This window comes from Momordica charantia (assembly GCF_013281855.1).
Source record: "Momordica charantia cultivar OHB3-1 chromosome 3 unlocalized genomic scaffold, Mcharantia_2.0 BLBB01000003.1, whole genome shotgun sequence".
Taxonomy (NCBI): Eukaryota; Viridiplantae; Streptophyta; class Magnoliopsida; order Cucurbitales; family Cucurbitaceae; genus Momordica; species Momordica charantia.
The window spans coordinates 17,693,694-17,705,665 of NW_028275161.1; the positions used below are offsets into that span (position 1 = coordinate 17,693,694).

The 11,972-nt window shown below is 32.8% G+C and overlaps 2 protein-coding genes across 2 annotated transcripts; one reads left to right on the forward strand and one right to left on the reverse strand.

Moving 5' to 3' along the window:
- Positions 1-1,185: 1,185 nt before the first annotated feature.
- Positions 1,186-3,385, forward strand: LOC111012721 (Sec14p-like phosphatidylinositol transfer family protein). Its single transcript, XM_022286974.2, has 5 exons — positions 1,186-1,338; positions 1,442-2,410; positions 2,500-2,624; positions 2,699-2,843; positions 2,932-3,385. Exons 2-5 carry the CDS (start codon positions 1,463-1,465, stop codon positions 3,181-3,183), a joined length of 1,470 nt encoding a protein of 489 aa, XP_022142666.1. The 5' UTR covers positions 1,186-1,338; positions 1,442-1,462; the 3' UTR covers positions 3,184-3,385.
- A 139-nt stretch (positions 3,386-3,524) lies between these two features.
- On the reverse strand, positions 3,525-5,828 carry LOC111012666 (tetrahydroberberine oxidase). The gene is made up of 2 exons (XM_022286895.2): positions 4,900-5,828; positions 3,525-4,419 (listed from the first exon to the last, which is right to left on the reverse strand). The coding sequence occupies exons 1-2, from the start codon at positions 5,789-5,791 to the stop codon at positions 3,686-3,688; spliced, it is 1,626 nt and encodes a 541-aa protein (XP_022142587.2). The 5' UTR covers positions 5,792-5,828; the 3' UTR covers positions 3,525-3,685.
- Positions 5,829-11,972: the final 6,144 nt, after the last annotated feature.

The window sequence follows — 11,972 nt, forward strand, 5'->3', positions numbered from 1 at the left end:
AATTTGTTAAACTCGTCAAGGCATATATATTGTAGATGTTCGAATTTCAACTCTCAAGTTGTGTTAAACTCAAAGATAAAAGTTGACAAATTAAAATTAATATAAATGTAATTAAAAAAAAAGCCATTTCTTTTTTATAAGAAACCATAAAATATATAATCGCTAGAAGAAGGGGTTGAACCTTCAACCTTGTGGTTAACAGCCACACGCTTTAACCAACTGAGCTATTCCAACAATTTGTAATTAAAAATTAATTTAGCATTAAAATTAACTAAAATTAGTGTACAATATAGCATAATAAGGGGTTTTTTAATTTTTAAATAAGGATATTGTTGAAATTTTTTTATACAATTATAAGTACTTCATACCTAACAAATACATCTATCCAAATATTTTAAGGCATCCTACTAAAAGAAAAAAAAAATTCCAGGCATCTCATAATATTTGTGTTTCAAATACAAACATAAAAAAAAAAAATACAAACATAAAAAAAAAATACAAACATAAAAAATGTCAAGCATCCAAATTCTCAAACATCTACAAGGAACTCATGTATTTCGATTTCCTCAAAATTATTCTGACTCTTTTTAGCGTTATCACTAAACGATAAAAACGTCCATAAATTTTAATTAAAAAGACAAGATAGGAACGATAACAAAATTTTCAAAAACATATAAATCAAAACTAGAATTAAGCCACCCAAACTAAAAATATAATCTAACCAAAAAAATATAAAAACATTCAAGATAATAAAAAAAAAAACATTGGTACCATCCCAAATTCCCAATCCCATGATTAGTTTCAGAAAAAAAAAATTATGATTAGAATTTGACTGGTTCAACACAAAAACTAAAATAAAAAAGACTAGTCAAATATTTTAAAATATGTTAGAAGAAAAACAAAAATTCTTTGTATTATTCTGTAGAGCATCCAATAGATTAAAGACACGCGTCCTGCCATGTAGGATACAGCCACATCTGATCCATCCAATCAGAGAATCTGTGGGCCCAAAACGATCTCAATCAGAGCACAAACTGCTGTCGTCCAGGCTAGCACAGCCCCTCCCTCGTGATTCAAAAACGAATCCCAACGGCTCCTCTGCGTTGGATACAGGTAAGTGACCGTTGGTGGGGTTTTATTATTATTTTATTATTTTTATTTTTAAAAGTTTTTCTCCAAAAAAAATTAAATTATAATTAAACCCCCCCATATATAACCGTTACAACTTCGTCTCTTCCATTTCATCAAAATCAAATCAAATCAAATCAATCCCTCTTCCTCTTCTCTCACTCAGCGTTTCAGAGCAGAGAAAATCGATTCGGCACCAGAATCAAAGACGTGGGTTTTTTTTTTTGTTTTGTTTTGGTTCATGTTCTTCAATTTTTTCTTTTTACTCTGTTTTTTCCTCTCCGTTTTGTTAATTTTGTTTTTGGTTTTGCAGTTTGATTTCTTGTTGATCGCCATGACTGTGGAAGTTGTTAACGTTGAAGGTGCTCCAATGCCGGCGGCGGCAGCGGCGGTGGAGGTTCCAGAAGAGCCGAAGAAGGTAGTTGAAGAAGCGAAGGAGAAGGTTGTGGAGGAGGCGACGGCCACCATTGAAAAGAGCTCTTCTTACAAGGAAGAAAGCAACCATCTCTCGGATCTGAAGGAATTCGAGCGAAAGGCCCTAATCGAGTTCAAATCCAGACTCGAAGAAGCCATTCTCGGCAACAATCTTATCAAAAAGGACGATTCTCCCCCAGAAATCGAGAAAGAAACAGAGCAAAAACCAGAGCAGAACGAGGAGACGTCGCCTCCTCCACAACCTTCTCCAAAGCCAGCGGAAGAAGACGAAAAAACCCAGAAAACCGATGAAACTTCCGAAGAAAAAAATGAAAATAAGAGCAAAATGGACGCGGAAATTTCTCTGTGGGGGGTGTCGCTGTTGCCAAACAGGGGAGTAGAGGGGACAGATGTGATTCTCTTGAAGTTCTTAAGAGCCAGAGAATTCAAGGTAAACGAAGCATTCGAAATGCTTCAGAAAACCCTCTCATGGCGGAAGAAATCCCACATCGATTCGATCCTGAAGGAGGAATTCCCCACCGATCTGAACTCGGCGGCGTGTATGAGCGGCGTGGATCGCGAAGGGCACCCAGTTTGCTACAACGTCTTCGGAGTTTTCGACGACGAAGAGCTCTATCAGAAGACGTTCGGAACAGAGGAGAAACGAGAGCAGTTCTTGAGGTGGAGATGCCAAGTTATGGAGAAGGGGATTCAGAAGCTCGATCTGAAACCCGGCGGCGTCTCTTCGTTGCTTCAGATCAACGATCTCAAGAACTCGCCGGGGCCGGCGAAGAAGGAGCTGAGAATCGCTACCAAACAAGCCGTGGGGATTTTGCAGGACAATTACCCTGAATTGGTCGCCAAAAACGTAAGCCAACTCCCATTTTTCTGAGCTTTATTTATTATTATTTTTTTTGCATAGAACTTCTCTGAAATCGGTTGGATTTTTGTTTGCAGATATTCATCAATGTTCCGTTCTGGTACTATGCACTCAACGCTCTGCTCTCTCCATTCTTAACCCAAAGAACCAAGAGCAAATTCGTCATCGCTCGTCCCGCCAAAGTAACCGAAACCCTTCTCCGGTAAGTAAAATTTCTATCCGTGCTAAGATATCCATGCATGAATTAAATTTATCCATTCTATAAACTCTCCACAGGTACATCCCGGCTGAGGAAATCCCGGTCCAGTACGGCGGCTTCAAGAGAGAAAACGAGGAGGAGTTCACAGCCGAAGATGGCGCCGTCTCGGAGCTCAACCTCAAGGCCGGAGCAACCGCCGCCATCGAAATCCCAGCACCTCAGGTACGAAATCAACTCTGTTCTTGACATCTTCTTTGATTTCTTTGCTGGGTCTGCAAATAATTTGTGATTCCGGTGGTTCGAGGAACAGGGGGAGAGTACCCTGATCTGGGATCTGAGCGTCGTTGGATGGGAAGTGAATTACAAGGAGGAATTCGTGCCGTCGGATGAAGGGTCGTACACCATTATTGTACAGAAGGGGAAGAAGATGAGTGGAAGTGAAGAACCAGTGAGGAACAGCTTCAGGAACAGCGAAGCAGGGAAGATTGTGCTGACAGTGGAGAATGTTTCCAACAAAAGGAAGAGAGTTCTGTATCGATTCAAGACGAAGAAGATGGAGTGAGTGAGATTTTTTTGCTCTGTTTATACAAATTTAGTGAGGAATTGGAGTGAAAAGAGAGTATTCTTTTGCAGGATATTATTGTTGTAATTTGAGTTGTGTTGAAGTCTTTTTTTGGCTTACAGGAGTGATCTGTGATGTGATGATATTCTTTGTTATTGATTCTTTGTTCTAATGAATAATTTGGGATGAGGGTTCAAAATTATGTTCTTGGTGTTGAGTTCATTTTTGTGGATATCTGTGGTAGATGAAATAGTAACAGTTTTGCTTTGGTTTTAAGTTCATTTTTTGAAAATTGTGATTAGGTAAAATATAGATTTCTATTTACAATCTACGATTAAACATACTTATAGCTTAAACATGCGTGTATATAATATATATATATGCTTGTAAAGTACATGGCCCTTATTTTGGTACAGAAATAGGATATGACGACATGTATAGTTTACAAAACACACGTACAAACAATATAATATCACAGACTTATTTCAACAAGATGTATCTATTAGAGGGCGGGTATGCTTTGCTCATGCCTAAAGAAATCGTAAGGATCAACCTTGGTCTTAACATGCACTAACCTGTTAAAATTGTTCCCAAAATACTTCAACCCCCAGACGCTCGCTTGCTTGTAGCTTGTCTTTCCAAACTTGTTATTCGATCCAATATCAAGGTCTCTGTAATTGGCATATGCAGCCCTCGGCGATTTGGAAACGAAAGGAGTCATGTAATCGTAAAGCTCTCGTATCCAACGCAGATGCCTTTTCTCAGCATCAATGCCTTGTTCTTCCCACCCGGCAATGTAACCAATCTTGTACAAATATCCAGCTCTGTGTGAGAAAGGAGTTTCCGACTCGGAAATCTGGCTCATTCTCCCACCATAGGGAACAAATATAATATTTCCCCCTTCTATATCTTGAGAATCTAATCTCTTCCATATGCCCTGGACTACAGCTTCAGACATGGGTTCCTTAACGTAGTCAGATTTGATTTTTGAGCTCGTGTTGGTGAGAGGTGTTCTACTTAGCAGAGCTTCCAAAGTCAGCTCAGTTGGAAATCCAACACCCATGAGGACAGTTGACTCAATCCAGCTCGTTTCTATACAGTCTTTTTTTGCCAAATCCAACTCAGGAAATTTTGTGTTCAAGATTGACAGAAGCTCATCTGCCTTTCCGAGAAACAAAGAGAAGAATGTAGCAACTGGGTTTGTTTTGCCTCCTTCTTGACTTGTAATTTTCCCACCTAACATCAAGAATTGAGTTCAAATCTGTATGTTGTAGGGATTTGATGAGGGAAAAAACCCATTTCAGACTTCTTTGTATATTTGATGGAGAAAGTTTATGTTTTCATTTTTCAGTTCTTAAGTTTATTTTAACATTAAAATTTAATTTGATTAAGTTATTACAAGTTTAGTGGCATTTTTTTAAAATTTGTAGACCCACTAAATACAAAATCTAAGAGTCATCCAGTTAAACACAAGATTAACAACTTCATGAATTTTAAAAATATTGAATAGGTTGAGGATCTATTGGACACACAAACTGAAATTTAAAAGATTTATCAGACACTTTCAAAGTTTAGAAACTTATTAATTACACAAAATAAAAAAATTCAAGAGTTAGACATATTATATAAAGTTAAAAAAATTATTATCTAGCTACAATTTTAAAAGTTGAAGAAATAAATAACAAATAACTCGAGAGGGAAAAGGTTAAACAATACCAAGCCAAAGGATGCCTAGGAATAGATTTTCATCCAATTTGTTGGCCACATATTGCCACCGATGGGTTATCTTGACTGCACCTTCCTCCAAAGTTCTGTTAGCTGAGCAAAGTGTCACAGTCGCGGGCACGGGAACCAGCTTCACCTTCCACGCCACCACGATTCCAAAGCTCCCTCCGCCGCCCCCTCTAATGGCCCAAAACAAATCCTCCCCCATCGACTCTCTATTGTGAAACTTTCCACTCGCATCAACCAAGTAAGCGTCAATGACATTATCAGCGGCAAGACCATATTTCCTCAACAACAATCCATATCCGCCGCCGCTAAAGTGTCCACCAACCCCAACTGTGGGGCAAATACCCGCTGGAAACGCCAACGTTCGACTTTTTTGGGCTATACTATAGTAAAGTTCACCTAGAGTTGCTCCAGACTGAACCCATGCAGTGTTGTCTTTGATGTCAATAGAGATGGACCTGAGATTTATAAGGTCAACTATGATGAATGGGAGGTGGGCTACGTAGGAAAGACCCTCGAAATCATGGCCACCACTTCGAGTCCGGATTTGAAAGCCATAGCTTTTGGAGCAAATGACGGCTGCTTGGATGTGGGAAACATGTGATGGTGTTACGATGAGGAGTGGCTTTGGAGTTTCAACTGTTGAGAATCTAAGGTTTCGAATGGAGAAGTCTAAAACAGAAGAATAAGAGGAGTTGATTGGAGTGTGTATGACTTTGGAGATAGAGTAATTACTATATTCGAGAGAGTGATCGAGGAGACATTGAAGAAACGATTCGTGTTTATTAGGAAAAGCTGAGGCCCATAATGAAGATGAAGATAGAAAAATGAAGGCAAGGGAAAGAGAGATTAAGGGAGAAGGGTAGTTCATGTTCATGGTTGGGTTATTGTGATTTTTGTGATTGAAAGCTCCACTATTTATGGTGTGGTTTGGTAGGAAGGATTAATGTTGGAAGAAGGAAGAGATAAAAAAGAAGATGCAAAAATCAACTTAATTTAATTTATCTTGCGTCATTCACTATATGTTTATCTCCTTTGACCAAATCATATCTTCATTCAAAAAAATTTGATCCGAGTGGAAGATGTTTTTGTTTCACTCATTTTGAATTTAATATCAAATTCAAACTTTAAAATTCAATTCCACCGACTAAAGTAAATATAGTGAATAAAGAAAATATAATTTTTCACATTCACCGAAAAATATTACTTTGGTGCTTACGGGTGCCTATTAATTTTTGTATTGATCATCGATAAAAATTTGATAACTTTTTAGTTTTTTGGAAAAAAGAAAAAAAAACCATCGTTTCCTACATTTCTCTTTCATATTTGTCAAGATGGATATTGATCGATAAACACCTAAACATTTTTAAAACACATGAAATAAAGAACAGTATATAGAATAATTTTAATAAAGAAATTATTGGATACACATCGTAAGGAGCTCTCGTTATCTTTTAATAAGTATTTCACGATTTTTATAACGGTAGTGTAAAAGTTACATTTAGATCACAGTTTGTGCTTGTGTAAAGTTAGACTAGAGATCATAGTTCTTTCCATAGCCGTAGTCTATTATAGACATTTAGACCATGATTGCTAAAAATCATGGTCTATAAAATCCGTTTTGTCGACCACAGTTACATCAATTTCTACTGTGTAATATTATGATTTTTTTAAACAGTCGTAGTGAATATCTAAAAGCTAATGTGGCCTATTCCAAATTTCGTTAGCTACCCATAATGAAGATTAAGGTAGAAAAATGAAGGCAAGAGAAAGAGGGATTAAAGTAGAAGAGTAGTTCATGTTCATGGTTGGGTTATTGAGATTTTTGTGATTAAAAGCTCCACTATTTATGGTATGGTTTGGTAGGAAGGATTAATGTTAGGAAGAAGAAAGATTAAAAAAAAAAAAGGAAACAAAATTCAATTCAATCTAATTTATCTTGCATCATTCACTATATGTTTATTTCATTTGACCGAATCTTATATTCATTTAAAAAAATTGATAGAGCTAATGGAAGATGTTTTTTTTTATTTCAACTCCTTTTGAACTTAACCAAATTAAATTTTAAAATTCAATTTGACCGACTAAACTAAATACAAGTCAGCAAAATACATTACATAAGTTTATAATAGACATAAGCTACTCCTCTCATTGTCGATTGATTTTGAGAAGGAATCCTATGAATATTGATATGGTATATTAGAGTCGGTCAAAAAATGAGATCCGACCAAGATCGATGAGCCAAAAGAACCACGATCCTGAGGGGTAGGTTAAGGATCCCATATGGAAAAGAAAAAGGGATCTTGTATAGATTTATAATAGACACGAACTACTCCTCCTAATGACATCTCTATGCTGATCATGAATAAATATTTCACAACTTTTAATTTCTTGAAAAATAGAAAAACTATATATTTTTTATGCCTATCTCTCTCCTACCTATAAAAAAATCTAATAGTAATACGTAAGAGATGTGCGTTGACACTTAAGCACCATAATATTCTAAAAAAAAAATAATTTTATTAAAGAAATTGCTTTCACATAGAAAAAGAGCTCTTCTTATTTTTTATATGGTCTGTTTTTATTGGCTAAATATATATTAATAGGGTCTATTGATTAACTAAGTATAATATAAAGAGAACAAAAAAAAAAAAAAAAAAAAGAAACAATAAAATAAGTAAAATCTTTCTTCAACAGTAAGGAAACAAGTACAAAATCATAGTTGACCAATATCAAAGAAGAGTTTTAACTCATGAATTAGGGTTGTGTAAATTAAGTTTTAAGTTTGGTGTTAAATTTTATTACCACAAGCAACTAATTTTTTTTATCCTATAGATTACATAACTTACCCAAGTTAAAATTTATGAATTTTACTTTTAATAATATACATTTATTTTTTTAAATTATAAACCTACAAACTAGATATAGGTTATCGTACAAATTTGTACAAATCATTATTTTTTTATAATCCAAATACTAAGTAAACTCTGGCTTTCCACTTCAAACGTATAACAAATGAATAAAAATGTGAGCCAAATATTCTCGCAAAGTCTTTGTTAAAAAATATTTTTTTTTCGTTTTTTTAAAAGTCTTTGTCAACTACAACATTGAACTAAATTTCAAAATCTTTTTTATTATGTTCTTCTTACATGAATATAATTTATTGGTTGAATGATTTAGTTGTTTAATTGAAACAATTTATTTTTTTCAATACAACCTGTAGGGCAGGAGATTCGAATTCACGATCAAGTTAGGTACTTTAATTTTTCGAGCTATATTCAAATTAGCAGCTAAACCTTTAAATTTTTTTTAATGCTTGAGTTGATAATTTAATTTTCTTTTAAGTGGAGTGAAATCGTTTGTTTGATAAATGGTTTTAGTAGAAGACAAGTGAAATTAATAAGTGTAATATTTTGCATTTCATTTTCAAAAATATTATTTTTTATCTCATTTTTAAAAACATTATTGGAATATGTAATTTTTTACAGGAAAAAAAGAAACCCAATACGATAAGTAATCTGACTATTCCAAATGTTTACGAATCAATTTATTTTATTGAAAATTTCATCTGACTTTGGTAATTAAAAAAGAAAAAAAAAACAAGAGTTCCGCAATAATTTTTTTAGAAAATTTCATAGCTTTGACCACTGATAACTTCAATATATTAAATGGATGAAAAAATATATTTTGTTACCGCTAAATTAACATTAAATTTTAATTTGTAATAATTTGATCATTGAACTTTAGTAATTAGTAACAATTTAGTGTCCTCTAATTTAAAATTTGTAACAATTAATTTCATACTGTGGAAATATGATTAAAATTAAGTACCACTTTTTATTCTTTAATCATTTAATTTTGTAATTTATAAATACATTTGATCTCTCATTGGTTTATAGATTACATATACAAGAAATCACTTCACAAAAATTTTTGTAATAGAGACTAAATCATTACAAACTTTAAATATAGTGTGATATATTAAAATTTAGAGACGACTAAATTGGTACCAATTTGAAAGTACAAGAATTAAATCGTTATAAATTAAAATTTAAGACTAAATCATGACTTCAATAAAAATAAATGAAAAAAAAGATTTTTTAACCATTTTTTTAAAAAGCTAACTTGAACCTAACCTTGTAAGATATTTATGATAACTTTGAAAAAAAAAAACTACCATACTTTTGAAAGAATTACTAATTTATATAATGTGTTTTAGTATGGTCTCCTAGATAATTTTACATAATTAAAGTGATTTTTAAAAAATCTATAATATTTGGTCATAACAAAAACTTTTAAAAAATTGAAGTATTTTAAATTTATTTTTAAAGAAATATTTGAGATGATTATTTAAAAGTTATTTAAATGAGACACTTTCTAGTTTTAGTACAAAAATGATTATTAACAAATAATTTGTTTCATTTTATTATTATTATTATTTTTAAATGGTAAAATATACCAAACTCATCCCATGCTACCTTCCCTTAAGTTATATATGTTAAGAATATAACTATAATTAATTTTACTAAAAGAAACTATAATTAATTAATCTAGATGTCAGTTTTTTAATAATTCACTAATAATTTTACAGCTGAACTTCGACTTTGTTGAAGTTTGCTTCGGATTTATTTATTTTTTTTGTTGGGTTGTTATTTTTATATTCTTTGATGTTTTTGTTCCTATTCTTTTTTGTTGTTTTTCTTTGTTGGTTTGATGTTCTACTTATTATTGTGAATTCAGGTAGTTCTTCTACAGTTTTTTTTTTTTTAACCTTGATTTGAGGATGGGGCAGGGATGACAATGGAGCAGGGCTGGGGCGAATCCTATCTCGACTCCCGTCGATGGAGTGGGTAACATAGGCGGGAATTCCTTCAACGAACAATCCATCCCCGATAAAATGAATATAATTAATATATTATTAATATTACTATATAAAATAAATATTTAATATTAAACGGGACAAGATTGGGGACGAGAGGACGGGTGAGAATACTCTTCCCCGTTCCCACTGAGAACCCCGATTAAGATCCTTGGTCTGGCCTTGTATCCAATCAAACTGGAGATTTTCCAACCTGGTTGGGTCGGTATCTGGCCCCACGAGTTGTTTTGCCATCCCTAATTGCGAGATAGTTCTTTTTTCCTTGCCATATATCTTACCTTTGAAAAAAAAACTTCAATATTTTTTACACAAATAACAAATAAATACACACGCAGTGAACATAGCTAACAGTTAATCTATCTCTATTTATTCTATAAATTTATAAGTTTGAATCATGACCTTATATTTGTAATGTCTTATTTTTAAAATAAAAAAGACATCTAATAATTTAAAACTATCAACTACCATTACTAGCGATATCGATAATTAATACATACCAATTTTTATGACACAAAATATGAGGGAAACAAGTCGTAAGTATAAGATTTATGAGGAAATTTTGATATGCTAGTTTTGTTTGGAATATTATATAAGAGCAAAATGAATTTATACATAAATATATCATTTTAAAAATATAAATAATTTAAGTATATTCTAGTGTCATATTAAAATTATTAAATGAAATATAATGTTGTAATAGTTATTAAATTATTGGGCTTTTTAGAATAAAAATGTTCGAGCATGTTTGGTGTATATATGAAAATTATTATTTTACCTTCTCATTTTTCTTTTCCAAAAACACGAAAACTGTTCCTGAAAATAGAATTCGTATACATCTAATCTAACAATTATAAAATCGCCAACTATTTTCTAAAAAATAAAAATAAAAATCACCAGCTATGAAATTGCCAAACACAAGTTTTTAAATTACTTTTAAAATTGAGATTAAGTTTTTGCAATATCAACTTCATCTTTGAGTTGGCTTTACAGAGAATGGGTTACTTTCGTGGCTGTATTTTTTCTACCAAATTTTTTGTCCTCCCGAATGGCAAACCAAGGGGTAAAGTTACTGCGTCCAGGGGATCTGCCAAGGAGATCCTTTATCTCCCTTTCTATTTGTCACCGCGATGGACTATCTCAGTCGTCTCGTTGATGAAGGATAGTGATTTTCATATATCAGCTCACTTATTATTTGCTGATGATATCTAACTTCTGTCCAGTGCTAACGAACATAAAAGCTCCAGAATCTCTTCCTTATTTTAAAATCCTTTGAGCAAGCCTCTGGACTCAGCATAAATATTAAAAAATCATCTATCCTTGAAAGAGTCGATCAGAAGCTTGATAAATGGAAATATGCTTATATCTCCAAGGCAGAAGCTTGCCAACATACTTTCTTTCGATTTTCAAGCCCCCTCCCTCAAAGTTTGGCATCGACTGTTTGATATCTTCAACTTATTTCCTCCGATTCAAGGCCACGTCGAAGAGTTCATCACAGAAACGCTATCCCCTCCTCTGTGCCATAGTCTTAATATCCTTTGGTGCAATGTTATGGGATCCATTTTATGGTCAGTGTGGTTGAACAGAAACAATAGAATTTTTGTCTATATCTCCAAATATTGCAACCACCTTTGGGATCACATTATTGTTTTAGCTTCCTCTTGGTCTTTCAATTCTACTTTCTTTTGTAACTACAATATCTCGTCCATTTCACTTAACTGGAGCGCTTTTACTTAGCCTTCTTATCACACATACTTGAATGAATTGTTCCAGTATCTTTTTGAAAAAGAAAAAAAAAAACTAGTTCATTTAGAATTTGAGTTGATTATTGGTTAATATGAACTTTTAATTGTAATTAAGGAAATTTATATTTAATTATGTACTTAATTGATCATCAGTAGTATATTTATTTTAGTGGTAGATCTGTTTTTGCCTCTAAATTTTTTACTAAAAAAACCTTTTTAGTTATTTTAAAAGTTAAAATTAATTTTGAAAATTCAAAGAATAAAACAGAATTTAAACTTTAAAAACAAATCACTCCATAAATATATAGGGTAAGAAACAGGCCTTCTCCTTAGACACAATCATATTTATATGATGATGATTTAGTTTTTAGTTTTTAGTTTTTTTTTCTTTTTTTTTTTTTTTTAAAAATTATGCAGGCTCCCTCACAAACTTTTTA